Source organism: Passer domesticus, chromosome 3 (genome assembly GCF_036417665.1).
Source record: "Passer domesticus isolate bPasDom1 chromosome 3, bPasDom1.hap1, whole genome shotgun sequence".
NCBI lineage: Eukaryota > Metazoa > Chordata > Aves > Passeriformes > Passeridae > Passer > Passer domesticus.
This window is the reverse complement of record NC_087476.1, coordinates 370,524-398,511: the sequence shown is the minus strand read 5'-3', so window position 1 is coordinate 398,511 and position 27,988 is coordinate 370,524. Positions and strand designations below refer to the sequence as shown.

General features: G+C 67.2%; 3 protein-coding genes across 7 annotated transcripts; 2 read left to right on the top strand and 1 right to left on the bottom strand.

Moving 5' to 3' along the window:
- Positions 1-510: 510 nt before the first annotated feature.
- Positions 511-13,383, top strand: TMEM214 (transmembrane protein 214). The gene is made up of 17 exons (XM_064411412.1): positions 511-706; positions 1,078-1,283; positions 2,604-2,754; positions 3,914-4,048; positions 4,149-4,231; positions 5,913-6,018; positions 7,033-7,114; positions 7,197-7,298; positions 7,392-7,533; positions 8,283-8,374; positions 8,474-8,522; positions 8,680-8,793; positions 9,458-9,575; positions 11,067-11,163; positions 11,324-11,492; positions 11,849-12,000; positions 12,957-13,383. The coding sequence occupies exons 1-17, from the start codon at positions 550-552 to the stop codon at positions 13,081-13,083; spliced, it is 2,082 nt and encodes a 693-aa protein (XP_064267482.1). The 5' UTR covers positions 511-549; the 3' UTR covers positions 13,084-13,383.
- Positions 13,384-13,973: 590 nt separating this feature from the next.
- On the top strand, positions 13,974-26,563 carry AGBL5 (AGBL carboxypeptidase 5). The gene is made up of 13 exons (XM_064411399.1): positions 13,974-15,244; positions 15,484-15,655; positions 16,203-16,369; positions 16,890-17,067; positions 17,292-17,470; positions 18,748-19,315; positions 19,742-19,911; positions 21,136-21,271; positions 22,291-22,481; positions 23,340-23,545; positions 25,678-25,778; positions 25,967-26,013; positions 26,211-26,563. The coding sequence occupies exons 1-13, from the start codon at positions 15,048-15,050 to the stop codon at positions 26,467-26,469; spliced, it is 2,571 nt and encodes an 856-aa protein (XP_064267469.1). The 5' UTR covers positions 13,974-15,047; the 3' UTR covers positions 26,470-26,563.
- Positions 26,493-27,658, bottom strand: OST4 (oligosaccharyltransferase complex subunit 4, non-catalytic). Of its 5 annotated transcripts, none has more exons than XM_064411409.1 (2): positions 27,398-27,658; positions 26,493-26,746 (listed from the first exon to the last, which is right to left on the bottom strand). In XM_064411409.1, the coding sequence occupies exon 2, from the start codon at positions 26,743-26,745 to the stop codon at positions 26,632-26,634; it is 114 nt and encodes a 37-aa protein (XP_064267479.1). In that variant the 5' UTR covers position 26,746; positions 27,398-27,658; the 3' UTR covers positions 26,493-26,631. The 5 variants fall into 5 exon arrangements, with proteins under 5 accessions (XP_064267479.1, XP_064267478.1, XP_064267477.1 ...); XM_064411408.1 differs by having other exon boundaries at positions 27,487-27,644; XM_064411407.1 differs by having other exon boundaries at positions 27,459-27,617.
- Between the last annotated feature and the right edge of the window lie 330 nt (positions 27,659-27,988).

Here is a 27,988-nt window from a genome sequence, read left to right as displayed (position 1 = left end):
CCCGCCGCGCCGCCCCCGGGCCCCGCCCGCCGCACGCCTCGCCACCACACGGCCAGCGCCGCCCCGGCCCCGCTCCCGCCCGGCCCCGCGCCTCAGGCCCGGCCCGCACGGCCCGGCCCGCGCCAAGCCCGCGGACAAGCCAGGCCAGCGCGGGCCGGGCGCGGGACAGGCGCGGGACAGGCCCGGCATGCCGCGCGGCGGGACTTGATTTGCATAGACACGCCCATCTCGCCCGCAGGGCCCCGCCCCTCATGCCTGGGCCGTTCCGCAGTGCGAGCCGCGTGGACACGCCCCCTGTTCTGACACCGCCCACTTCATGCGTCACAGGCGTAACCCGCCCTCAATCCCCGCCTGAGGCGGCGCGCGCTGATCCCGCCCCCTCTGGGGGGCGTGGCCGCTCCCGCCCCCTCCCGTTTCCCGGCGAGGCGGGGCGGGGACGTGGCAGCCGGCACGAGCGGCGCGTGTCCCCGGCCGCGGCCAATGGGCGGCGGCGGCGCGCGCACGCGCCCTGGCCCCGGCGCGGCGCCGCCCGTGGCGCTCCGGCTCCCGATGGCGGCGGCGAGAGCGGCCCCGGGCCCGGCCCCGGCGCCCGCCGCGCCCGGCCGCTGGGAGGTGGTGCGCAAGGGCCGCCGGGGCCCCGCGGGCGGCGCCGCCAGCCGCCGTGCCCTGGGAGAGGCCAACGCCGGGCGCGCTCTGCCCGTGCCCGGTGAGCGGGGCCCGCGGTGTGGCGGGCGGGGGGCCCGTGGGTCTGAGGGGGACCGGGGGCCTCGCGTGGCGCGGGGGCCCGGGGTGTTCCGGGGTGCAGCCGCGGGTCCCGTGGGGTCCCCGGGAGTCCCGTTCGGTCCCCGTTCGGTTACCGGGGGGGTCCCGGGGGTCTCGTTCGGTTACCGGGGGTCCCGCCGGTACGGGAGCGGCCGCCGAGGCCGGGCGGCTCCCCGGGCCTGGCGGCGGAGCCCCGGCGGCGCGGCGGGGCCGCGGTTGGCCGTGCCCATCGCGGGCCCCGCACGGGCGGGCTGCTCCGGTGCCCCGTGCCGCGCCCCGTGCCGCCCCCGGTCACCGTTCGCTTCCCGTCCGCAGCGCCCATCGCCACCTCCAGCACCATCTTCCAGAGGGGCTTCGAGCGGGCGCTGCGCCGGCAGAACAAGGAGCAGGTGCCGCCGGCCGCGGCCCCCGAGCCGCCGCCGCGGAAGCAGCACACCGGCAAGGGCGGCAGGAAGGCACCGGGCGGCGACGCTGGAGCCCGGCCCGGCCGCTGCCGCTCGCTGGAGGAGGCCGTGAAAGCCGTGAGTGAGCCCGGGCGGTGCCGCTGGCTCTGCTCCCCTCCTGCTCCGCTCCCCCCAGACAAGGGGCTTCCCTCTGCATCCCCCCGCACTGCTGGGGCTGCTCTGCACCTCCAGCTGTGCCCACGGTGACAGCACCGTGTGGCATTCCCGTGTCCCCAGGGGAGGCAGGGCAGCCAGGGCTGTGCCTGTGCTCGGCAGGGACGGCCTCAGTCAGGTCACTGCTGGGGCTGGGGACAGGTTTCATTCCCTGTGTGGGGCTGAGGCGGGGTGCCCGGGGTGCTGCACACCTTGCTCCCTGAGGGAATCCCCGCTCAGGGAGCTCCCAGAGCCTGAGCCTGGCAGCAGGCCCTGGTGGAGCAGCCCCTCGGAGCATCCAGGTGTGAAACAGGGACTGGGCGTGTGCAGGAGGGCAGGGAGCTGCTGCTGCTGCTGCCTGGGTTGGTGCTGAGGGTTGCTCAGCAGGTGGGTTGGGTTGCTCATGGCTGTTTCCTCCCTGGGACACTCTGGGTGTGCAGTGTGGGTCGGCTGTGGCTGGGTTTCTGCTTGCATGAGCACGTCCTGCTTTGGGCTTTGGGGCTCCCTGGCCAGGAGCACGTCCTGCTTTGGGGCTCCCTGGCCAGGAGCACGTCCTGCTTTGGGGCTCCCTGGCCAGGAGCACGTCCTGCTTTGGGGCTCCCTGGCCAGGAGCATGTGCTGCTTTGGGGCTCCCTGGCCAGGAGCACGTCCTGCTTTGGGGCTCCCTGGCCAGGAGCACGTCCTGCTTTGGGGCTCCCTGGCCAGGAGCACGTCCTGCTTTGGGGCTCCCTGGCCAGGAGCATGTGCTGCTTTGGGGCTCCCTGGCCAGGAGCACGTCCTGCTTTGGGGCTCCCTGGCCAGGAGCATGTGCTGCTTTGGGGCTCCCTGGCCAGGAGCACGTCCTGCTTTGGGGCTCCCTGGCCAGGAGCATGTGCTGCTTTGGGGCTCCCTGGCCAGGAGCACGTCCTGCTTTGGGGCTCCCTGGCCAGGAGCACGTCCTGCTTTGGGCTCCCTGGCCAGGAGCACGTCCTGCTTTGGGCTGAGGGCTCCCTGGCCAGGAGCACGTCCTGCTTTGGGGCTCCCTGGCCAGGAGCACATCCTGCTTTGGGCTGAGGGGCTCCCTGGCCAGGAGCAGCTGCCCGGGCAGCTCTGGATCTCTGGCAGGGTTTTCTGTGTGGCCTGGGGAGGAGCTGGAAGCACTGCCCTCCGTGGCCCCTGAGGAGCCAGAGTTAGCTGTCCCCTCCCTGTGCTTCAGCCCGGTTGTGCTGGTCTGGTTGAGCCTGTCTGTGTGTCTGTCTGTCGCAGCTGGACCTGGCGGACCTGCAGAAGGAGCTGCAGAAGAGCCGCAGCGTGTTCCCCGAGAACCCCTCGGTGTGGGTGAAGGACCTGGCTGGCTACCTCAACTACAAGCTGCAGGCACCCCGCAGCGACCCCGTGCTGAGCCAGCACCCCCACGGTCCGTGTGCCCTGCCCGGGGCTGGGGGAGCAGGGCAGGGAGCGTTGGGCTGTCCCCACCAGGCACAGCCTTTCCTGGCTGCAGGCACAGGGACACTGCCCGTGCTGCTGGTGAACGGGGGGTTCCTGCAGTCACCCCTGCTGCAGGGGCTCCCTGAGCTCTGCTGCTGCTGCTGGGGGCTTTGGGAGCTCACTCTGCTGTGTGCCCCAGTGCTGGAGGGAGGCTGGGGCAGGGTTTCCCTGTCCCTGAGCTCTGCCTGCTCCTGCTGCTGCTGGGGGCTTTGGGAGCTCACTCAGCTGTGTGCCCCCAGTGAGGCTGGGGCAGGGTTTCCCTGTCCTGCTGATCAGGGTTTCCCTGTCCCTGAGCTCTGCTGCTGCTGCTGGGGGCTTTGGGAGCTCACTGTGCTGTGTGCCCCCAGTGAGGCTGGGGCATCCCCGTCCTGCTGATCAGCTGGGCCCCATCACACTGAGAATGCCATTTCAGGTGGCAGGGGAGCAGTGTGCTCTCCAGAGCCCTGTCCATGGCACAGATCAGCGTTCCATGGCAGGCCATCCCTTAGGGCTGGGTTAGCTAGCTGCCTCTTGCTGTATTTGCTGGGAATGTCCTGACAAAGGCAGGAGTGATGAATCTGACTCTGTGTCCTCAGAGGGCTAGTTTATTAGTTTATGATACTATATTATATTAAAGAGTACTATATTCTATTGAAGAATACTATATTATACTAAAGAATACAAAAAGGATACTTACTAAATGCTAAAAAGATGATAATAATGAAATAATAATGAAAACTCGTGACCTCTCCAGAGTCCTGACCCAGCTGGGCACTGAAAGACCAAGGAGTCAAAACAGCTCACAGCAGAATGCAATGAAACAATCACCTGTGGGTGAACAATCTGCAAACACATTCCACACAGCAGAGGCAAATGGGATAAGAATTGTTTTCCTTTTCTCTGAGGCTTCTCAGCTTCCCAGGAGGAAAATCCTGGTGGAGGGATTTTGCAGAGGATGTGGCACGGGGTCCCTGGGGAGGAGGCAGGGCTGCCCGGCTGGCATGAGGATGAGGATGGGGCACTCCCAGCTCCCCCTGGGCTGGTTCCCCCAGCTCTGCTGGAGCTCCCCAGAGCAGGCTGTCGCTGAGCTGTCCCCTGTCCCCCCCCAGACTACCCGTACTGCCTGGTGGGCAAGGAGCTGAGGAGCATCATCCGCTCCCTGCTGGCAAAGGCCTCGGACGTCCTGGAGCTCTTCTTTGACCACTGCATCTACACCATGCTGCAGGAGCTGGACAAGGCCCAAGGTCAGCCCCTGCGCTCCCCCGGGCTCTGCTGCTCCTGGCCCCTTTGGGGCTCCCCCCTGGAGGCCGTGGCTGAGCAGGGCCTCCCCCGTCTCCGTCCCAGGGGAGTCCCTGCACGGCTACAGGATCTGCATCCAGGCCCTGCTGCTCTACAGGCCCCGCATTGCCACCACCAACCTGGGCAAGGTGAGCTGGGCTCAGCTCTGAGCGTGCTGTGAACCTGGGGCTGCTCCTGCATCCCGCTGCACAGAGCCCTGGCACCTCCCTGCCCTCCCCTGCCCAGGCACTGGCGTCCCCAGTGGGCTCTGCCTGCCCTACCAGCAGCCTGCACCCCCAGGGCTGGGTTTGGGGCTCCCCCTGCACCCCCAGGGCTGGGTTTGGGGTTTGCCCTGTCCCCCTGCAGCCCCAGGGCTGGGTTTGGGATTTCCCTTGTCCCCCTGCACCCCCAGGGCTGGGTTTGGGGTTTCCCTGTACCCCAGAGCTGGGTTTGGGCTTCCCCTTGTTCCTCTGTACCCCCAGGGCTGGGTTTGGGGTTCCTCCTGCACCCCCAGAGCTGGGTTTGGGGTTTCCCCTGTCCCCCTGCACCCCCAGGGCTGGGTTTAGGGTTCCCCCTGCACCCCCAGATCTGGGTTTGGGGTTCCTCCTGCACCCCCAGGGCTGGGTTTGGGGTTTCCCTTGTCCCTCTGCACCCCCAGGGCTGGGTTTGGGGTTTGCCCTGTCCCCCTGCACCCCCAGGGCTGGGTTTGGGGCTCCCCCTGCACCCCCAGGGCTGGGTTTGGGCTTCCCCCTGCACCCCCAGGGCTGGGTTTGGGCTTCCCCCTGCACCCCCAGGGCTGGGTTTGGGGTTCCTCCTGCACCCCCAGGGCTGGGTTTGGGGTTTCCCTTGTCCCTCTGCACCCCCAGGGCTGGGTTTGGGGTTTGCCCTGTCCCCCTGCACCCCCAGGGCTGGGTTTGGGGCTCCCCCTGCACCCCCAGGGCTGGGTTTGGGCTTCCCCCTGCACCCCCAGGGCTGGGTTTGGGGTTCCTCCTGCACCCCCAGGGCTGGGTTTGGGGTTTCCCTTGTCCCTCTGCACCCCCAGGGCTGGGTTTGGGGTTTGCCCTGTCCCCCTGCACCCCCAGGGCTGGGTTTGGGGTTCCCCCTGCACCCCCAGGGCTGGGTTTGGGGTTCCCCTGAACCCCCAGGGCTGGGTTTGGGGTTTCCCTGTCCCCCAGGGCTGGGTTTGGGGTTCCCCCTGTCCTCCTGCATCCCCAGGGCTGGGTTTGGGGTTTCTCTGCACCCCCAGGGCTGGGTTTGGGGTTCCCCCTGCACCCCCAGGGCTGGGTTTGGGGTTTCCCTGCACCCCCAGGGCTGGGTTTGGGGTTTCCCTGTCCCCCAGGGCTGGGTTTGGGGTTTCCCCTGTCCCCATGCACCCCCAGAGCTGGGTTTGGGGTTTCCCTGCACCCCCAGGGCTGGGTTTGGGGTTCCCCCTGCACCCCCAGGGCTGGGTTTGGGGTTTCCCTGTCCCCCAGGGCTGGGTTTGGGGTTCCCCCTGCACCCCCAGAGCTGGGTTTGGGGTTCCCCCTGCACCCCCAGGGCTGGGTTTGGGGTTTCCCTGCACCCCCAGGGCTGGGTTTGGGGATTCCCCTACATGCCCCGGGCTGGGTTTGGGGTTTCCCTGTCCCCCAGGGCTGGGTTTGGGGATTCTCCTACATGCCCCGGGCTGGGTTTGGGGTTTCCCTGTCCCCCAGGGCTGGGTTTGGGGTTCCCTCTCTGGCCCCAGAAGGGCTCCTGGCCTCCCCTGGGGCTGTGGGTCCCTGCCGGGGCTGGGGGCTGCTGCTGCAGGGCTGTTTGGGGCGCTGGCCCAGCTGAGCTGTGCTCTCCCCGCAGTACCTGGAGGTGCTGCGCTCCCAGCAGAGCCGCCCCGCCAAGTGTCTGACCGTGCTGTGGGCACTGGGGCAGGCTGGCTTCACGGACCTGCACGAGGGCCTGAGGGGTGAGAGCCAGAGCAGGGGTGGGAGCCCCTGCAGGGACTGCCTGCACTGCTGCTGTGGTGCTGCTGGGGGGTGGGAAAGGCTGGGAAGGGTCCCCAAGGAGCAGTGGGGTGGGATCCCCTGCCAGGATTGCCAGCACACCTGCATTCCTGCTGGTGGTGCTGCTGAGGGGTGGGAAAGGTTGGGAAGGATCCTCAAGGTCTGCAGTGTGGGATTCCCTGCAGGGACTGCCAGCACACGTCCACTCTTGCTGGTGGCATTGCTGAGGGGTGGTAAAGGTTGTGAAAGATCCCCTCATGGGACTGCCAGCACCCCTGCACTCCTGCTGTGGTGCTGCCGAGGGGTGGGAAGGGTTGGGAAGGACCCTCAAGGAGCAGTGGGGTGGGAAAAGCTGGGAAGGATCCCCAAGGAGCAGCAGGGTGCGATCCCCTGCCAGGACTGCCTGCACCCCTGCACTCCTGCTGGTGGCATTGCTGAGGGGTGGGAAGGATTGGGAAGGACCCTCAGGGTCTGCAGTGTGGGATCCCCTCCCGGGACTGCCTGCACTCCTGCTGTGGTGCTGCTGAGGGATGGGAAAGGCTGGGAAGCATCCCCGAGGAGCAGCAGTGTGGGATTCCCTGCAGGGAGTGCCAGCACACCTCCACTCCTGCTGGTGGCACTGCTGAGGGGTGGGAAGGGTTGGGAAGGATCCTCAAGGGGCAGTGGGGTGGGAAGGGTTGGGAAGGACCCTCAAGGGGCAGTGGGGTGGGAAGGGTTGGGAAGGATCCCCAAGGAGCAGCGGGGTGGGAAGGGCTGGGAAGGACCCTCAAGGTCTGCAGTGCAGCTTCCCCCAGCCAGGACGGGGAGGTGGGTGGATCCTGGGGAGCCATCCTGCCTGGAGGCCAGGCCGCGTGCTGCCCTCTGCTCTGAGCACAGCCGCCCCGGAGCCCTTCCCAGGGACCTGCCTGCCTGTGCCTGGCTGGTTGGGCTGTCCTGGAGCAGGGGGGCCCAGGCAGACCCTGGCCCTGTCCCTGCAGTGTGGCTCGGCGTCATGCTCCCGGTGCTGGGCATCAAGTCCCTGTCGCCCTACGCCGTTTCCTACCTGGACCGGCTGCTGATGTGAGTGACCCCCGTCCTGGGGCTGCTCTGCAGCCAGCACTGCCCTTGCCAGGCCCCCGCAGCTCAGGGCTCTGTCCTGCAGGATGCACCCCAACCTCACCAAAGGCTTCGGCATGATCGGCCCCAAGGACTTCTTCCCCCTCCTGGACTTCGCCTTCATGCCCAACAACTCGCTGTCCCCCAGGTACGCTGCCCCACCCGGGCACGGCCGTGCCACAGGGGGGCCCTGGGTGTCCCTGGTGCCCCCTGGCCCTCAGCAGCCTGGCGCTCTCCCCAGCCTGCAGGAGCAGCTGCGGCGCCTGTACCCGCGGCTGAAGGTGCTGGCCCTGGGCGCCCGGCCCGAGGCAGCCCTGCACACCTACTTCCCCTCCTTCCTGTCCCGAGCCACGCCAGCCTGCCCGCCCGCCATGAAGGAGGAGGTGAGCCTGGCACGGCCTCGGGGGGGAGAGGGGGCACTGCTGTCAGCAGGATTCTGATGGCAGGGCGGGTGGAGTAGGGGTCTCTGAGTCAGGGCTCTTAAGCTTTTGGAGATGTATTTCACACCCGAGACAGCTCAGCTGCCTTAGAAGGCATAAAATCAGCAGGATGGCTGCTGTGGTAGTGTTGGGAACAAAAAAGTTTTAATAAAAGGCAAAATAACAAAACGCTTTACAGAGAAAATCTGAGCTAGGTGTAAGAGGTTTTTGCTCTTGGTAAAACACCTCACAAAGGCAATTAGTTTCTTTGTTCTCTTATTTTTCTAGTAAATTGCTTAAGTGGGACTTTTTGGCTCTTTGCTAATTGGCTCCTTTTAAGTTTGAGGTGAAGTCCCTCAGGTCCTATGAGGTGTTTTTATATCTAACTGAGGAAAGAAACTTCTGGGCTTTTTTGCTTTTTAAGGAGACAAAGGATAGTTTTGTCACTCTGTCAACAGGGGGCACATTGCTATAGGCAGGGGCCATGCTGCCTGCTCCCAGGGATAAGGGATAAGAGTCTTATCCCAGGATAGCAGTCAGCAAATCCTAGACTGGTTTGGGTGGGAGGGCCCTTGAGGACCATCCAGTTCCCCCCTCTGTGGGCAGGGGTGCTGCAGCTCTGTTTGGTGCCTCAGGGGCTGGCTGGCTGTGGCACGTGTGGGGTGTCTGCTGTGCTGGGCAGGGGGTCACACCCTGCTGTGCCCCCTGCCCAGCTCCTGAGCTCCTTGAGCCAGTGCCTGAGCCTGGACCCTCTGAGCTTCAGCGTCTGGAGGCAGCTCTACACCAAGCACCTCGCTCAGTCCAGGTCAGTCCAGCTGTGCCTGCAGGGGGGCCAGCACTCACCAGCAGGGCTTCGGGACACCTCCATGCCTCCTGACCAAGCCCCTGTTCTCCTTCCCCCCAGTTTGCTGCTGAACCACCTCCTGGAGTCCTGGGAGAGCAGCAGCAAGCAGGTAGGGCTGAGCAGGGGCAGGGGCAGCCGTGGGCTGTTTGAGCTCCCCGTGCTGCTGGGGGAGCCCCCTGGGCTGGCAGTGTCCCCTCCTGGTGCCGTGGCAGCCCAGGGGCTCTCTGGGGGCCGGGGGGTGCTGACACTGCTCCTGTGTCCCCAAGGTGCAGCAGTCACTGCAGGAAACGGTTCGCTCCTTCACGGTGACAAATGAGGAGCTGGCAGCCAGGGGGGCCGCAGGGGACACGGACGTGGCCGCCTGTGACACTGCCTGCAAGGTGAGGGACAGGAGGGGACGGGCTGGCGCTGCCCAGCAGCAGCCATGGCCAGATCTCAGCTCCCTGCTGGGGCCCGTGGTGGTGGCACGCACACAGGACGCGCTGGGGACAGATGTGCTGGTCCCTGTCCAGCCCCCAGCTGCTCAGCAGATGTCTCTGTCCTGGCTGGTGTTGTATTTGCAGGGGCCCTCGTGGCAGGGAGGAATGTTCTGACTCCATGCTCTCTGAAGGCTAATTTATTACTTTATAATACTGTATTGTATTCAAGAATACTACACTATACTTTACTAAAGAATACAGAAAGGATACTTAGAGAATGCTAAAAACATAATAATGAAAACTGACTCTCCAGAGTCCCAGCACAGCTGGGCACTGAAAGGCCAAAGAGTCAAAACAGCTCAAGCAGAATCCAATGAAACAATCTCCAAACGTTCCACATGAGTTGGAACAAAGCAAAACACAGGAGAAGCAAATGAGATAAAAACTATTTTCCTTTTTCTCTGGGGCTTCTCATCTTCCCAGGAGGGAAATCCTGGTGAAGGGGTTTTCCAGAGAACGTGACTGCCACAGGCTGGGGAGCCAGGGGTGGGTGGGGCTGCTGTGCTGGGGCCTCCTGGTGCCAGCAGCCTGCGGTGACAGTGACAGGGCCTTGTCCCCCACGCAGGAGCTGCTGTGCAAGATGAGGGGCCGGGGGCTGCCCTGGCCACGGCTGCTGCTCGTCCTGCTGCTCTGTGCTGCTGCCTTCGTCCTGCACGACGCGCACACGCACGGCTCCTTCCAGGGTATGCTGGGGAACAGTCCAGGAGCACAGCTGCTCTGGGAGCTCCAGGCATCCCCCACGTCCCCACAAGTGCCACATCCACAGGGTTTTAAACTCCCCCCAAGGGAGGGGAACGCCACCATTGCCCTGGGCAGCTGCACAGCCCTTTCCATGGAGAAACTGGTTTTTGTTTACAACCTAAGCCTGTCCTGTCACAAGCTTGAGGCTTTTCCCCTTGCTCAGGAGTGATCCTCCTGCCTGGGGTCACTCCTGTGGCTGTTCCCCTCCGTGTCCCTGTGGCTGCTGTGAGCACTGGGGCCTGTCCATCTGTCCATCTGGGGGTACTGGGGGTGCAGCACTGCAGGCACACTGCCTGTTCCCCTTTGGCAGGGTCTGCTCAGGGGCTCTGTCCATCTGGGGTGCAGCACTGCAGGCACACTGCCTGTTCCCCCTTGGCAGGGTCTGCTCAGGGGGCTCTGTCCCCCTGGGGTGCAGCACTGCAGGCACACTGCCTGTTCCCCTTTGGGAGGGTCTGCTCAGGGGGCTCTGTCCATCTGGGGTGCAGCACTGCAGGCACACTGCCTGTTCCCCTTTGGGAGGGTCTGCTCAGGGGGCTCTGTCCATCTGGGGTGCAGCACTGCAGGCACACTGCCTGCTCCCCTTTGGCAGGGTCTGCTCAGGGGCTCTGTCCCCCTGGGGGTGCAGCACTGCAGGCACACTGCCTGTTCCCCTTTGGGAGGGTCTGCTCAGGGGGCTCTGTCCATCTGGGGGTGCAGCACTGCAGGCACACTGCCTGTTCCCCTTTGGGAGGGTCTGCTCAGGGGCTCTGTCCCCCTGGGGGTGCAGCACTGCAGGCACACTGCCTGCTCCCCTTTGGCAGGGTCTGCTCAGGGGCTCTGTCCCCCTGGGGGTGCAGCACTGCAGGCACACTGCCTGTTCCCCTTTGGGAAGGTCTGCTCAGGGGGCTCTGTCCATCTGGGGGTGCAGCACTGCAGGCAGACTGCCTGTTCCCCTTTGGGAGGGTCTGCTCAGGGGCTCTGTCCCCCTGGGGGTGCAGCACTGCACACAGACTGCCTGTTCCCCTTTGGGAGGGTCTGCTCAGGGGGCTCTGTCCCCCTGGGGTGCAGCACTGCAGGCACACTGCCTGTTCCCCCTTGGCAGGGTCTGCTCAGGGGCTCTGTCCATCTGGGGTGCAGCACTGCAGGCACACTGCCTGCTCCCCTTTGGCAGGGTCTGCTCAGGGGCTCTGTCCATCTGGGGTGCAGCACTGCAGGCACACTGCCTGTTCCCCTTTGGGAGGGTCTGCTCAGGGGGCTCTGTCCCCCTGGGGGTGCAGCACTGCAGGCACACTGCCTGTTCCCCTTTGGCAGGGTCTGCTCAGGGGGCTCTGTCCCCTCCTGGAGCATCTCCTGAGGGGTTCCACAGCACAGCCCGAGCCGTGTGTCCCCCAGAGCCCTTGGGGACAGATGGACACGTGTCCCCACAGCTCAAGGAGCTCACTTGTCTCTTGCAGCCTCGTCTTGTGCCCGGCTGCTGCGCTCCTCCGGCGTGCTGCCCGCCTCCCAGCTGGCCTGGCAGAAGGTGTCCCATGCCTGCCTGCAGGGCTACAGGTCTGTGCCAGCGCCCTGGTGGCTGCAGGGGCCTGGCAGGGGGCTGGGAGCTGTTCCCAGCCCTGCCTGGAAGCACTCAGCTGTGCCCCGTGCTGGCAGCTCCGTGCGGGTGCCGCGGGTGCCGTGGTGCCTCCCTGGCCTCACCTGGGACTCCTTGCAGGTGGCTGGAGCACGGCCTGGCCCAGCACGGTTCCGTGGCCCTGTCTGTCCTGTGGCCACAGCTGGAGCTGCTCTGGAAGACGAGCGCAGAGGTGGCCTGGGCTGTGTCCCAGCAGGGCTGCTCCCTGCTCTCCTGGCTCCATGGCAGCCTGCCCTGGCTCGGCGACTGGGTGAGTGAGGGCTGGGGCACAAGGAGTGCCATGGGGGGCTCGTAGCCCTGGGAAGGCTGTACTGGGGAGCCCTGAGCTGGGGTGGTTTGCCACTGCTGCTGCTGTTCTGGGAAGGGGACAGCCCCACGGCAGGTCTCTGATGCCACCTTGTCCTCCCAGACGTGGCAGCAGCCCCCTCCAGCTGTTGGCAGTGGCTGTGGAAGGCAGGGGGCTCAGGGCACTCCCTGGTGCTGCAGAGGCCAGCGTGGGGTGGCACTGGGGTGGCATCAGCGTCTCACAGAGCAGGGAGGGGTGAGCTGGGCCCCAGGGGCAGCCAGGGGGGCTGCTGCTCACCCACGCCCTCTGTGCTGCCCCAGCTGCAGAGCCGGCTCCCCGAGGCGCTGCTGCACCTGGCCGAGTGTGCGCGGGAGCTGCTGCTGTTCCTGCTGCACAGCTGCCTGCTGCCGCTGCTGCAGGGCCTGGCTGCGGCGCTGCAGCGGGGCTGGCAGAGCTGCCTCGACTCCTGCAGGTGAGCGTGCCCTGCCACACTGCCCCCGGGCTGCCCGGCTGCTGCTGTGTGTCCTGTGCCAGCCCGGGTGTCCCTGTGCCAGCCCGGGTGTCCCTGTGCCAGCCCAGGGTGTCCCTGTGCCAGCCTGGGCGTCCCCTGCCCTGTCCTGCGTGTGTCCCTGTGCCAGCCCGGGTGTCCCCTGCCCTCTGCTGTGTGTCCCTGCGCCAGCCCAGGATGTCCCCAGCCCTGCTCTGCCTGTGTCCCTGTGCCAGCCCGGGGTGTCCCTATGCCACCCTGCCTGTGTCCCTGTGCCACCCCAGAGTGTCCCCAGCCCTGCTCTGCCTGTGTCCCTGTGCCAGCCCAGGGTGTCCCTGTGCCAGCCTGGGTGTCCCTGTGCCAGTGCAGGGTGTCCCCAGCCCTGCCCTGCGTGTGTCCCTGTGCCAGCCTGGGGTGTCCCCTGCCCTCTGCTGTGTGTCCTGTGCCAGCCCAGGGTGTCCCTGTGCCAGCCCGGGTGTCCCTGTGCCAGCCCGGGGTGTCCCCAGCCCAGGGTGTCCCTGTGCCAGCCCGGATGTCCCTGTGCCAGCCTGGGTGTCCCCAGCCCTGCCCTGCCTGTGTCCCTGTGCCAGCCCGGGTGTCCCTGTGCCAGCCTGGGGTGTCCCTGTGCCAGTGCAGGGTCTCCTCTGCCCTCTGCTGTGTGTCCCTGTGCCAGCCCGGGTGTCCCCAGCCCTGCCCTGCCTGTGTCCCTGTGCCAGCCTGGGTGTCCCCAGCCCGGGGTGTCCCTGTGCCAGCCCGGATGTCCCTGTGCCAGCCTGGGTGTCCCCAGCCCTGCCCTGCCTGTGTCCCTGTGCCAGCCCGGGGTGTCCCCAGCCCGGGGTGTCCCTGTGCCAGCCCAGTGTCCCCAGCCCCGCCCGGCCCGTGTCCCCCGTGTCCCCCGTCCCTGGTGGCGCTGAGCCCCACGCCGTGTCCTTGCTTTCCAGCGGGGCGGTGACGTGGGCGTGCGTGCGGGACCACCTGGTGGGCTTCACGCGCCGCTCCTGGCTGTACCTGCAGGCCGCCGCGCTGGCCCTGCGCGACTGGGCCCTGGCCGTCATCTCCGGGCACTGAGCTGCTCTCCGGAGGGCACCCCGTGCTCCGGCTGCCCGGGGGGCAGTGCCCGCAGGAACTTCGGGGCACGTCGGGGCTTTTGGGGAGGTTTGTTTTCGGGGAGACACACACGTCCAGGTTTTCCACCCGCTGTGACCCCTTTGGCTTTCCCTGTGCCGCTGTCCCCGGGTGGGTGACGCCCTGCCCGTGTGCCTCACCTGCTCACAGGAGCGGGGCTGGGCGCCTGGAGCCCCCCGCCTCCCCACCCCGCCCCACCGGTCAACAAACGGATTTATTTTATTATTTTTTCCTTACAATCGCTCCCTGGGCTTTGCGTTTCTTCCTAAATGGAGATGGCCGTGCGTGGGGGGGGCAGGGGCTGTGCAGACCCCCCTGCACCCCCATTCCCACCAATCCCACCCCAATCCCCCCCACCCCGGGGGGGCAGCGCCTCGCTGGACCCCCCTGCCCGGGCTGGGGTGGCTGGAAGGAGCCCAGGGAGCTGCTGGTGCCACCCACGGGTGGGCCCCGGGTGGGGGGTTCCTGTGGAGTGGGGAGGGGTCGGGTTTGACCTCTGCCCGGGGGGGGTGTGTCACCCGTGGGGGGTGTGTCACCCGTGGGGGGTGTGTCACCTGTGGGGGTGTGTCACCTGTGGGGGTGTGTCCTGTGGGGGTGTGTCACCTGTGGGGGTGTGTCCTGTGGGGGTGTGTCACCCGTGGGGGTGTGTCACCCGTGGGGGGGTGTCACCTGTGGGGGGGTGTCACCCGTGGGGGGGTGTCACCCGTGGGGGGGTGTCACCTGTGGGGGGGGTGTCACCCATGGGGGGGTGTCACCTGTGGGGGGGGTGTCACCCATGGGGGTGTGTCACCCGTGGGGGTGTGTCACCCGTGGGGGTGTGTCACCCGTGGGGGGGTGTTGCGTGGGTGTGTCACCTGTGGGGGTGTGTCCTGTGGGGGTGTGTCACCCGTGGGGGTGTGCACGGGGGTTGGGAGTGCCCGTGTTCTTACAGGTGTGCGTGTCTCTGTGCTCACCCACGTGTGGCACGTAGAGGTGTCCGTGCCTCCGTGCACACGTGTGCTCCGTGTACGTGTCCGTGCGCAGCCCTGTGTGCAGTCACACTCACTGTGCATTCATAGTCACTGTCCAGTCTCACTCCAGTGTCCACTCACGCCCGCTGGATGTCCGTGGATGTCCGTACACAATCCTGTCCGCTCACACCCAATGTCCAGTCTCACACCAATGTCCACTCACACCCAGTGTCCACTCACACCCGGTGTCCACTCAGGCCCACTCTCAGGTCACACCCAGTGTCTGGTCACACCCACTGTCCACTCACACCGGGTGTCCATTCACATTCACTGTCCACTCACACCCCACTGTCCACTCACACCTACTGTCCAGTCTCACGCCAATGTCCGTTCACCCCCAGTGTCCGGTCACACCGTGTCCCTCTGTCCGGTCACACCGTGTCCCCCTGTCCAGTCACACCGTGTCCCCCTGTCCTGTCACACTGTGTCCCTCTGTCCTGTCACACTGTGTCCCTCTGTCCGGTCACCCCCAGTGTCCGGTCACACCGTGTCCGTCTGTCCGGTCACACCGTGTCCCCCTGTCCGGTCACACCGTGTCCGTCTGTCCGGTCACACCGTGTCCGTCTGTCCTGTCGCCTCCGGGGACGCGGCCGGCGCGGAGGGGGCGTGGCCAGGAGCATAAGGGGCGTGGCCACAGCATGAAGGGGCGTGGTCAGGGCTATATGGGGCGTGACCTGGACCACAAAGGGCGTGGCCTGTGTCCTGCCAGAGAGGGGCGTGGTCGACCAGAGCCGCGGCCCCCGCGCCGCCGCGGCCGTTGCCGAGGCGGCAGCCAATGGGCGGGCGCGTTGCTGGGAGGCGGCAGCCAATGGCCGCGCGCGGTGCTGTTGCCGGGCTGCCCGTACCGGCCGTGCCGCGGCCGTCCCGGGGCGATGCCGGTCCCGGCCCTGCCGGGCCATGGAGATCCGCTGCGGGGGTCTCCTCTTCAGCTCCCGCTTCGACTCGGGCAACCTGGCGCACGTGGAGCAGGTGCGGCCTGCCGAGCCGGGGGGCGGCCCCGCCGCCCGCGCCAGCGCGCTGCCCGCCGCCGACTACGAGTTCAACGTGTGGACGCGGCCCGACTGCGCCCACACGGAGTATGAGAACGGCAACAGGTGCGGCCGCGGGGTTCCTTCCCCCGGAGAGGTCCGAGGCTGTCGGGGGAGGGAGCCGGTGGCGGCAGGGGGGCCCTGGGAGGGGCTCGGGGGGTCCGACAGCCCGGAGGGGAGCGGCGGGGCCGGGCTCTGCAGAGGGGCTCCGGTGCTCTGGGAGGGGCTCCGAGAGCTGCCGGGGTGCAGAGGCAGCCCGGGCAGCCCGGGCAGGGCTGAGGCGGCGGCGCCGCTCCCGTCCGCAGGTCCTGGTTCTACTTCAGCGTGCGGGGGGGAGCCCCGGGCAAGCTGATCAAGCTGCACATCCTGAACATGAACAAGCAGAGCCGGCTGTACGCGCAGGGCATGACCCCCTTCGTGCGCACGCTGCCCGTGCGGCCGCGCTGGGAGCGCATCCGGCAGCGCCCCAGCTTCCAGGTGAGAGCCGGGAGCGCCCCGGGCACCGGGCACCGGGAGCCTGCGGGCACTGCCGCGCGGGGGCCGGCCCCGGGCCCGGCCCAGCAGCTGCTTTGTTCCTGGCAGCTGCAAGGGAGGGAGGCACAGGAGCAGCCACAGCTGCCGTGCCACGGGGAGAGCCGAGGGACAGCGGGCACGGCACCGCCAGTGCCTGCGGGGGGCCGGGGGAGAGCAGCAGGGCTGGGCTGTGCTGGGCTGGCTCTGCCCCCGGGCCATTCCCAGCCCTCTGGGTGTCCCAGAGGAGAGCAGCAAGGCTGAGCTGGGCTGGCTCTGCCCCTGGCTCATGCCCATCCCTCCCGGTGTCCCAGAGGCTCACAGCAGGGCTGTGCTGGGGTTGCTGTGCCCATCCCTCTCCACGTCCTGTAGGCTCACAGCAGGGCTGTGCTGGGGTTGCTGTGCCCCTGGTCCATTCCCATCCCTCCCGGTGTCCCAGAGGCTCACAGCAGGGCTGTGCTGGGCTGGCTCTGCCCCTGGCTCTGCCCAGCCCTGTCCCTGGTGTCCCTGGCAGGTGGTGGAGGCGCAGTTCGTGCTGTCCTTCGTGCACCGCTTCCTGGAGCACCGCGGGGCCACCACCTACTTTGCCTTCTGCTACCCCTTCTCCTACACGGAGTGCCAGGACATGCTGGCACAGCTGGACGGCCGCTTCCAGGACTGCAGGCACATGTCCCCCAGCAGGTCTGCCCCCCACTTTCTCCTTCCTGGCTCTGCCCCACCTCCCTGGCCCTCACACCTTTCCTGGCCTGTGCCTGCTTGGGTTTTTTCCCCTGGGGGAGCTCTGTGTGCAGCAGGAGGGTCTCTGTGCCCTCCCTATAACTGCCTGGCCCGTGCTTCTCTGTGCCCCAGCTCTGCAAAGCAGCTCAGCCTGAGCTACCCCCAGGATTCCAGAGGAGCCCAGTCCCTCCTGCCAGAATGGGTTACCTCCCTGGTGGGATGGATCCCTCAGTGCCCTGTCCCTCCTGCTGGGAGGCATTATCTCTGACCTTCTGTGCCAGTCTGTGCCCGAGCTGATCCCCCACAGCTGGGCTGGGCAGGGCAAGCCCCAGCCCTGAGCCCCCTCCTCACCCTGTGAGTGTGGGCTGCTCGTGCTCCCAGCAGCAAACAGCCCAGCTGTGGGGCTGGTCCTTGTGGGGCTGTGAGTGTGGGCAGCGCTCCCAGCCCAGCCCCGGGGCTGGCTGAGACCCCTTCCCACCCACAGCCCCCTGGACTCGGTCTATTACCACCGGGAGCTGCTCTGCCACTCTCTGGACAAGCTGCGCGTGGACCTGCTGACCATCACCTCGTGCCACGGCATGCAGGAGAAGCGGGAGCCGCGGCTGGACAAGCTTTTCCCAGACACCAGCACACCCCGGCCTCGCTGCTTCACTGGAAAGAGGGTGAGGGGCCGGGCTGGGCCGGGCCGGGCTGGGCTGGGCCGGGCTGGGCTGCCCACAGGGTGGCCCGGGTGTTGGCACCTTTCTGCAGCCCCCGTGTCTGTGCCCAGAATGGCGTTGTGGCCCCGAGCATTTGGGCAGTTTGTGGAGCAGAGCCTGAGACCCTTCACTATCACAATATCCTGGGGCAGGCAGGACACCCCCTCACCCCATCCGTTTGCCCCCAGGTGTTCTTCCTCAGCAGCAGAGTCCACCCAGGAGAAACCCCCTCCAGCTTTGTCTTCAACGGCTTCCTGGACTTCATCCTGCGGGAGGAGGATCCGCGTGCCCAGATGCTGCGGCGCATGTTCGTGTTCAAGCTCATCCCCATGCTGAACCCCGACGGGGTGCTGCGGGGCCACTACCGGTGAGTGCGGGGCCTCCCAGAGGAGCTGGTCCTCCCAGAGCACTGAGTCCAACCGTTCCCCAAGGAAAAGGAGCAGGAGTGGTTTGTTTGAGTGTTGGTTGGTAGATGTGAGTGTCCTTCACTGGTGGGTGCAGATGTGGAAAAGGCTGTGAGTTTGCTGAAGAAGGGATCTCAGAAAGCTGATTCTGTGGTTTTTGTAACATTTATAAAATCATGGAATCCTGGATTCACTTGGGTTGGAAAAGCCCTGTGAGACCATTGAGTCCAACCACCCCCAGCCCTGCCCAGGCCACCACTGTCCCTGTCCCCAAGTGCCACATCCACAGGGCTTTTAAATCCCTCTAGAGATGGGGAATCCACCCTTGCCTAGGGCAGCCAGTGCTAGGGCTAGACAGCCCTTTCCATAAAGAAAGTGTTCCCAATATCCAACCTAAACTTTCCTTGGTTCAGCTCGAGGCTGATCTCTGGTCCTGTCCCTTGCTCTCTGGGAGCACAACCTGACCCCTCCACATGGCTCCTTTCTCCTGTCGGGGAGTCGCAGGGAGTGACAAGGTCCCCCCTGAGCCTCCTTTTCTCTGGGCTGAGCCCCTCCAGCTCCCTCAGCCTCTGCTGGGGCTCCATTCCCTCCCCAGCTCCCTCAGCCCCTCCTGGGGCTCCATTCCCTCCCCAGCTCCCTCAGCCTCTGCTGGGGCTCCATTCCCTCCCCAGCCCCCTCAGCCTCTGCTGGGGCTCCATTCCCTCCCCAGCCCCCTCAGCCTCTGCTGGGGCTCCATTCCCTTCCCAGCTCCCTCAGCCTGTCCTGGGGCTCCATTCCCTCCCCAGCTCCCTCATCCTCTCCTGGGGCTCCATTCCCTCCCCAGCCCCCTCAGCCTGTCCTGGGGCTCCATTCCCTCCCCAGCTCCCTCAGCCTCTGCTGGGGCTCCATTCCCTTCCCAGCTCCCTCAGCCTCTGCTGGGGCTCCATTCCCTTCCCAGCTCCCTCAGCCTGTCCTGGGGCTCCATTCCCTTCCCAGCTCCCTCAGCCCCTCCTGGGGCTCCATTCCCTCCCCAGCTCCCTCAGCCTCTGCTGGGGCTCCATTCCCTTCCCAGCCCCGTTGCTGTCTCTGGGGAGGATCATGCAGGACTCTGCCACACTGTGCAGCTCTGGCAGCCCCTGGGCATTGGTGTGGCCATCGCTGGCATTTTCAGACAGAGCCCGAAGCCCTCGGTGCCCGAGGGGAGCTCAGCCCTGCCGGGAGGGGTGCCGGGAGGCGCTCAGGCTGCGGGCTCTCCCTGCAGGACCGACTCACGCGGGGTGAACCTGAACCGGCAGTACCTGCACCCCGACGCCGAGCTGCACCCCGCCGTCTACGGCGCCAAGGCCGTGCTGCTCTACCACCACGTCCACAGCCGCGTCCTGCCCGGCTCTCCGGACTGGAGGACGTTTGTCTCCCCTCTCAGCACCAGCTCGCTGAGCTTAAAATCCCCCAACTGTCCCATGCCAGCCGTGGAGGCCGCGCTCTCGGAGCTGGACAAAACCAACAACCTCCGCAACTCCCCCGGCAGCTGGCGTGCCGGCACCCGCGCCGGCCTGGCTGGTGGCAGCCCCAGGACGCCGGGCCAGGATGCCCAGGTGTCAGACAGCACAGAGCCAGCCGCATGGATCCTCCCATCGAGCCACAGCGGCGAGCGCTGCGAGGAGGGGCCGTGGGCACCTGCCCCAGCCCCCGCGCCCGAGGCTGCCGAGCCCGCAGAGCCCATCGCACCCCGGGACAGCGGCCTGGCCTACTACGTGGACCTGCACGGGCACGCGTCCAAGCGCGGCTGCTTCATGTACGGCAACAGCTTCAGCGACGAGAACGACCAGGTGAGGGCGCGGCCGAACCCGCGGCTGCTGGGAGCCTCCTGCCGCTCTGCCCCCTGCCCGCGGGCCCCAGTGCTGCTGCTGCTGCTGCTGCTGGGAGAGGGGCGTGAATCCCCTCACAGTTCCTTCCTTGCTCCTCCTTTCCTTCCTTCCTCCCCTCTCTCCTCCCCCCGTCTGGTGACCAGGGCAGCAGGAGGTCTCAGATTCCCCCTGGGAGCTGGTGTGGGTCAGCAGGGTGTCCCCCCAGCTGGCTGTCAGGAGAGCCCATTGCGGGGTGGGCAGCATGGCCTGGGCACAGCTGGAGCTGGTGAGACCCTGGAACTGGGCAGAGCGGGCCCTGGTGCAAGGCTGTGCTCAGCACTGGTCCCACTGAGCAGGATGAGCAGCCCAGGGCCCCCGGTCACCCCTGTCGCCCCCTGCACTCTGCAGGTGGAGAACATGCTGTTCCCCAAGCTCATCTCCCTGAACTGCCCTCACTTTGACTTCACGGGCTGCAACTTCTCGGAGAAGAACATGTACGCGCGGGACAAGCGCGACGGGCAGTCCAAGGAGGGCAGCGGCCGCGTGGCCGTCTACAAGGCCCTGGGCATCATCCACAGGTAGGGCAGCCCCGGGCACCCCGGGGCACAGACTGCTTCTGCTGGGTGGGATGTGGACAAAGGGGAACCAGCTCCGTGGCACACACACCCGAGTGGCCCTGGGCGGGCCAGCAGAGGCTGGGCCTGTTGTGCCACGTGCTGCTGTGTTCCTGAGATGCAGGCTCAGCCAGCTCCTTTCCTTCCTCTTCCTCCCCACCCCTCCTGCAGCTGCTCTGGCTGCTCCTCCCTGCTCTTGCACAGCTTTCTGAGGGGAATTCTCCTCTTTCCTGGATGTTTCTGGCTATATTGAGCTGTAATTAAGTAGAGCTGCAGTGGGCACAGCGTCCCCGTGGCTGTGTGTGATTCCAGCCTCAGCCCATCAGTGATCCCGTGAGCTGGGGATGCCTGTGGTCCATCCCTCTCCCACGTGGGATGGGATATTCCTGGGAACATTGCACGGGGTGAGGCAGCCAGACCCACAGACTGGAGTTTCTCTCTGTTTCCTCAGCACTTGCTGTGTGCTCAGCTGCTGCTTTGTGCCCAGCACCAGTCCAGCCCCACAGGAGCACACATACACGTGGGCTTTGGATCACTGGGGAGCTTTGTCCTGTGACTGACCTGGAGCAGCTCAGGTTGTTGATCCAACATCCCACAAAGTGCTGGGAGGGCTCACGGTGCACGTGTGAGCCCCCAGGCAGACGGGGACAGGGCTGCTCAGGTGTGCTGCTGCTGGCCCTGCAGCTGTCTCTGGGCAGGGGACAGATCCTAGCCCACACTTCCCCATCCCTCCTCCTCCAGGAGGAAGTGCTCCAAGGCACCGTGAGGGTCAGGGCAAGGCTGTAGCTGCCCACTCCCTGGCTGGTTGGTGATGACAGTAGGTAATTCCCTTTCTCTACCCATCAGGGACCGCCCCCTTCCCCATCACCTTCCAGACATGACCAAGAGGTCTCCTCAGAGGGACCTTGGCACTCTGGGTGCCACCCTCAGACATCCATCCCAAATTCCCAGCACGCAGGTCTCTGGTACATCCCCATGTGGGCCGTTCCTGCCGTCGGAGGGTGCTCTCCTCAAAACCCGCCACTTGCCCTGCACTTCTGTGTGCCTTGGAGCAGGACCCCCTTCCTGGTGCAATGGGACCCCCTTTCCAGTGCCCTGAATGTGCTGAAGTGGCTCTCCCAGGGCAATAATGTGGGATACAGCCCTGCCGGGGTCTGTGGGGTAACAGGGCTCCCTCGTGCCCCACAGCTACACCCTGGAGTGCAACTACAACACGGGGCGCTCGGTGAACAGCATCCCGGGGGCGTGCCACGACAACGGCCGCGCCAGCCCCCCGCCGCCGCCCGCCTTCCCCTCCCGGTACACCGTGGAACTCTTCGAGCAGGTGCGGGGCCAGGGCGGCCTGCAGGGGGAGCGAGACCCGGAGGGTGGGCTGGGATGCGGGGCTGGGGTTTCTTTCCTCCCCTTGCTTTGCTGTCCCGAGCTCTAGAGAGCTGCCCCTCTCCCCAGTGCCCCCATTCCATGGCATTCTCTCTTCCTGGAATCCCCCCATCTTCCCTCGTGCCCCCTTCTCCTGGTGGGTTCCCCTCCCTGTGAGCCCTCACTACTGCCCTCATCTCCTCAGTGCCCCCACTCCCTGGCACTCTCCCTTCCTGGAATCCTCCCTTCCTGTGCCCTCATTTTCCCTCATGCCCCCATTCTCCTGGTGGGTTCCCCTCCCTGTGAGCCCTCACTACTGCCCTCATCTCCTCAGTGCCCCCACTCCCCGGCACTCTCCCTTCCTGGAGTCCCCCCTTCCTGTGCCCTCACTCCCCTTCTCCTGGTGGGTTCTCTCCCTGTGAGCCCTCACTACTGCCCCTCTCCCCAGTGCCCCCACTCCCTGGCATTCTTTCTTCCTTCCTGGAATCCCCCCATCTTCCCTCGTGCCCCCCTTCTCCTGGTGGGTTCCTCTCCCTGTGAGCCCTCACTGCTGCTCCTCTCCCCAGTGCCCCCATTCCCTGGAATTCTCGTTTCCTAGAACCCCCCCTTCCTGTGCCCTCATCTCCCCTCACTCCCCTTCTCCTGGTGGGTTCTCTCCCTGTGACCCCCTCACTGCTGCTCCTCTCCCCAGTACCCCCATTCCCTGGCACTCTTTCTTCCTGGAATCCCCCCTTCCCGTGCCCTCATTTTCCCTCATGCCCCCATTCTCCTGGTGGGTTCCCCTCCCTGTGAGCCCCTCACTGCTGCCCCTCTCCCCAGTGCCCCCACTCCCTGGCATTCTCCTGGTGGGTTCCCCTCCCTGTGAGCCCCCACTACAGCTCCTCTCCCCAGTGCCCCCACTGTGTCCCTCCTTCCCCGTGTCCCCCGTTGTTCCCCTGTGCTCCCCCGTCCCCGGTGCCCGCTGAGCCGCGCGTGTCCCGGCAGGTGGGCCGGGCGGTGGCGGTGGCGGCCCTGGACATGGCCGACTGCAACCCCTGGCCGCGGATCGTGCTGTCGGAGCACGCCTGCCTGGGCAACCTGCGCGCCTGGATGCTGAAGCACGTGCGGGGGCTGCGCGGCGCCGGCGCGGGCCCGCGGAGGAGAGGAGGTGCCAGGACCCCCCCCCGGAGCTCCACGTAAGGGCTGGCTGGGGCGAGCGTGGCAGCTGCAGGATAACGGCACTTAGAGATGATAAATGTCCCCAAGTGAGTCGCCTGCCAGGGTCACCTGCCCTGGGCCTAGCTCTTGCCAGCTCTGGGAACGGCGGGTGTCAGTCGCTCTGCTCCCAGCCGGCAGCAGAGAAGGGCACGGAGTGAACTGGTGGGGATTTGCCTGCCCCAGTAGTGCGGGTGGTCTCTCCTGTATCGCGTCCAGCACTGCACTGGGCTGGGAGAGGCCGAGGGAGCTGGGAGGCTCAGCCTGAAGCAGAGGGAGCTCAGGGGGACCTTCTTCCTCTCCACAGCTCCCCAACAGCTGGTGGAGCCACGGGGAGTCGGGCTCTGCTCCCAGGGAACAGGGGCAGGACAAGGGGAAATGGCCTCAGGCTGGGCCGGGGGAAGTTCAGGCTGGATATGGGAACAATTCCTTCCTGGAAAGTCTGTCCAGCACGGGGCAGGGGCGGAGTCTCCATTTCCAGAGGGATTTACAGCCCTGTGGATGTGGCACTAGGGGCCATGGGTGGCCTGGGCAGTGCTGGGGGAGGGTTGGAGTCCAAGGCCTTTTCCAAACTCAGCAATTCCTTGATCTGGGACTGGGGCTGAGGAGGTGGGAACCCTGAGCCAGCGCTGCTGGGACAGCGATGTACAGCGCAGGGCACTGGGGCTGCAGCTCTCAGGGACAGTCCCGGTGACACCCTTGTCCCCAGCTGTCCCCACCTCCCCAGGAGGAGTCCAGGGCTCTGCCAGGGGGGGGGCTGCAGCCCCAGCACGGGGCTGGGCTGTGCTGCTGGGTGGGTGGGCTGCATGCTGGGCTGACCCCCATCTCCCACCCCGCAGGGGGCTGCCCACCTCGGCCTCTGACAACGCACTGGCCCGTGCCAGGAGCTTCAGCCACGGCACCAGCGGCAGCGGGGGCAGCCAGCAGGGCTCCCCCCGGATCCGGGCCTCCCCCAGCTTCACCTTCGGCAGCCCCCGGCCCCCGGCGGCCGCCGCGGCCCCGCAGAGCCCCGCGAGCGCCGGCAGCGCCCCGGCCCTGGGCAGAGGTAAGCCAGGCTGGGCAGCCCTTGCACGCCTGCTGCGGCGCCTGTCCAGCTGCTGGGCGGCACCACGGCCCTGAGGGCGGCCAGCACGGACACAGTGACAGCGGGTTTGTGTGGGACAGCGTGCGAGGGGCCTGGCCCCACAGCCGGCTCTGAGCGGGCTCAGGGCTGGCCCTGCACAGCAAGGCCTGCGGTTTTACAGCCCAGCTGAGCTCCTGCTCCACTGCACGTGGGGCTCCTGGGCACTGGGGCTGCAGGGAGATGATCCCCCTCCAGTGCCAGGACCAAGGGGCTTCTGCAGAAGCCAGCACAGAAAACCTCTGCTCAACCTCCCACTGTTCCCAAGCATTCCTGAGGCCAGCAGGGACACACCAAAGTGCCTTTCCCCTCCTTAGGCACTGGGCAACAGGGGGTTACGACCTGTGGCTGTGGTGAGGTGAGCTGGCAGGGGGCACCAGGGGGTTCCCAACATGCATCCCCTCTGTGGTGGGGGCTGATGTGCTGCAGTGGGGTGCCAGAGTAAGGCGAGACACTGGCTGTGCCCTCTGTGCTGGCACTGCCACCGTGGGGCAGGGGCTCAGGGCTGTGGGGGGCAGGCAGTGGCAGCCCTGTGCCCACATCCAAAGGCTCCAAAGCCTCCCAGTGCTCAGGGCTGGGGGTGAGCTGTGTGCCTGAAGCTGTGCTTGTGTTGAGCTGTGTTCCTCTGGTGTCTGTCGTGTTGTCCTCGGGGTTTGCTGCCCAGCCCTCTGTCACGATGTGTCTTGTCTGCCATGAGAACGTGGTGGGGAGGAAATAAAAGGCTGCTGTTCTCATGGGCACGTTGTTCCGTCTGTTCCTTTGGCCGGGCTGCCTGGAGCCACCCCCGGCCCGTCCCTGGCTGAAGGGGCTGGGGGCAGCTGGGCTTTGAGCAGGAACAGAGCGTGTGAGCCAGAGGGCAGAGCCTGCTCCGTGGTGTCCCCAGACTGATCGGGGCCTCCTGCAGCACAGTGGCCAGCAGAGCGAGTGCCCAGGGCACACTGCACCCTGGCACTGCGACCAGGACCCAGCTGTTCCTCCCCTGCCCTGGCACCAGCCCGACCTGCTTCCTGCCTGGCCACCCCAGCCCTCCCACCACCTCCTGCACCTGCGAGGGGCCCAGCACTGCCAGCAGCACTGTCTGCACGGGCATCAGGGCCCTGGGATGCTCTGAGCGCTGGCTCTGCCTCCCAGGGCCCCTGCTGGTGCCCTGAGGCTGGCTGTGCCACCCCAGCCTCTGCCCTCCCCGGCAGGGGGGACGAACTGGGTGTGCTTGGAGCTGTGACAGGGTGCAGACCCGGGGGCCCTGCTCCTGTCCCACCCTCCCCCTGCATCCCCATGTCCCACTGCAGCTGGCCACACCCTGGGGAGCCCAGACCTGTGTTCATGTTGGGGTGAGGGGGTCTGCCAGACCCCCAGAGGCACCCCCAGCTGCTGCTGGCCAAGGCTGGCACCAGCTGAGCTGTTCTAGCCCAGGTGCAGCCAGCTGCCTCTTGGCAGCACCTCCACAGGAGGCAGGGCTGTGGCCCATCCTGCCCAGCACAGGCTCCTGCTTGCTGTGGGGTCTGGCCCTGGCTTCACCCCACTGGGCAGGGTGCCCCCCACTTCTTCTGTGGGATGGGGAAAAAACTGGGCTGGGATAAAGACTACCCAGGGGAGCAGAAACTGAGGCATCTCAGGTGTGTTCCTTCAGTGCTGTGCACTGCACCCAGGCTCCCAAACACCTTCCTTTCCCCCAGCTCCCCTGGCCGAGCAGATGTCTCATGCCATACCCCGTTTCAGAGGGCACGGCTGTGCCCCAAGTCCCCTCTCCTGGCTGAGCCTGGCCAGCGTGGTCACACCAGTGCCATGGGGCACCAAGCCAGGAGCTGGGGCAGAGCCTCTGCAGTGGCAGCACGAGCTGGGATGGAGCTCTGTGCCCATCACATCCTCCCCTGGCACCGGCCACTGCAGGGCCACCCCTCGGTGCTGGGCTGTGCGGAGGGGCCCTCCCTGGCCAGGCTGGCACCCTGCAGGGCACCGTGTCACCCGGCGGTGCCACCGAGCCCCACCACGGCTCCAGCCCAGCTGTGACTCCGCCGTGGCACTGAGCCTGGCCCTCTGTCTCCTCTGTCACACAGGGACCATGCCCAAGGGCGCCCGGGCAGCGCTGAGCACCGGCCACGGCCCACGGGAGGCGCAGCGAGGCGTGCAGCAGCTGCAGGACACGGCGCCTCTGCAGGTACCACCGGCACCAGCGGGAGCGACTGGGCTGCAGCAGGGGAAGGGGCTGCTGGGGGGCTGCCCCAAACACTGGGAGCCCCTCAGGGGCTGGGGCCTCCCCGGCTGTGGGGCTCTGTGGGTATTTCTGTCCCCCGAGACACGGGGACACCCCAGGGACTGGCACTGACCCTGTGCTCCCTCTCACAGGTGCTGCCAATGAAGCTGAACGCCCGCAGAGCCCCGGACAGGCGTGGGTAGGTGCTGCTGCCAGCTGCGGCATGGGCTCACCCCGGAGCCCCTGCCGGCAGCGGTGCCACCCGGCACAGCCCCTGCCATCAATGGTGCCACCCGGCACAGCCCCTGCCGGGCAGAGCTGGGCACCACGCCCCCGGGCAGGGGGCTCCCCGGGCAGGGGGCTCCGTGCCCCGCTGACACCCCCTCTGTCCCACAGGGCTCTGCCCGGCGGCCCCCGTGCCCCCCGCCGGGGCGCCGAGCACCGAGGGACCCTTCCCGTGCTGAGCGCTCCCGCGCCCCGAGCGCCGGCCCCGCTTTACCGGGCAGCACCGGCGGGGCTCCTGTGGCCCTGCTCCGCGCCCTGCCTGCAGCGCCTGGCCCAGGGCACGGCGCTGCCGCTGTCCCCCGCTGCCACCCCCCGGCAGCGCTCGCCCCTGGCGCGGCTGCTGCCCGCGGCGCCGCTGCTGCTGCGCTGAGCGCCGGCGGAACCACGCGGCTCTCTGCTGTATCATCGTGTTGCCGTTAAACTCGCTCTGGAGGAAGCTCGGCCTCGCGCCTCCCGGGGCCCGGGCACGGAGGGAGGGACGGAGGGACGGAGGGGCATGGCAGGGCGGGCGGGCTCCCCGGTCACCGGGTCCTCACTCCTGCTTCTTGGGGTTGTTGACGGCCACGTAGTGGTAGAGCACGACCAGCAGGAAGAGCGACACGCCCAGCATGTTGGCGAAGATGGCGAGCTGCACGTCCGTGATCATCCTGCGGGCCGGGGCAACGGGACGGGCTGGCACCCCGGGGGGGGACCGCCACCGGCTCCCGCCTCCTGCCCAGCCCCCCGGTGCCCCGGTCCCGCCCCTGCCTGGGTCCTGGTCTCCCCCGGTTCCCTCCTCTGCCCGAACCCCCGATGCCCTCTCTCCACCCCGGTTCTCACCCCACGCTTCCGGTTCCCGCCCCTGACCGGAACCCCCGGTACTCCGGTTCCCGCTCGTGCCCAGGCCTCCCGGTGTCCCGGTCACGGTCCCGCTCCCGCCCGGGCCTCCTGACGCCCCGCTCTCCTCCCGGTTCCCGCTCCTGCCCGGCCCGCCCCGTTCCCGCTGTCCCCCCCGGTGTCCGTTCCTCCCCGGTTCCCCGCTCTCCCCCCGGTACCCGCTCTCCCCCCGGTACTCGCTCTCTCCCGGTGCCCCGGTTCCTGTTCCAGCCCCGGTACCCGGTGTCCCCCCGGTACCCGCTCTCTCCCGGTGCCCCGGTTCCTGTTCCAGCCCCGGTTCCCCGCTGTCCCCCCGGTACCCGCTCTCTCCCGGTGCCCCGGTTCCCGTTCCAGCCCCGGTTCCCCGCTGTCCCCCCGGTACCCGCTCTCTCCCGGTGCCCCGGTTCCTGTTCCAGCCCCGGTACCCGGTGTCCCCCCGGTACCCGCTCTCTCCCGGTGCCCCGGTTCCTGTTCCAGCCCCGGTACCCGGTGTCCCCCCGGTACCCGCTCTCTCCCGGTGCCCCGCGCTCACGCTCCGGCCCCGCCGCTCGGACACGTCTCCCTGCTCGCGCCACTTCCGGCCGCGGGGCACGGCGGGAGGCGCCCGGCCCCGGCGGTGACGTCACGGCAACCGGGCCGCGGCCGGGCGGCGGGCTCGTGGCCGCCGTGACGTCACGACGCCCAGCCCCGGTGTGACGTCACGGCCCGGCCCGCCCCCTGGCGGCCCGCGGCTCCGTCTCCATACAAGGCGCGGCGCGAGGGCGGGGCGGGGCCCAGCGGCCCCGGGCGGCCGCGGCTAATTAGCGCTAATGAGCGCAGTGACAGCTCGCTGCGGCTGCTGACAGCGAGGGCCCGCGGGGCGCGGCGGGGCCGGCTGGGCAGAGACATTCCGGGCGTGCTGGGAGGCGCTGGGCTCTGCTGGGGGCTGCTGGGGTGTACTGGGCTGTACTGGGGGGTACTGGGGGCTACTGAGCCGTACTGGGGTGTACTGGGGTGTACTGGAGTGTACTGGGGTGTACTGGGAGGCACTGGGC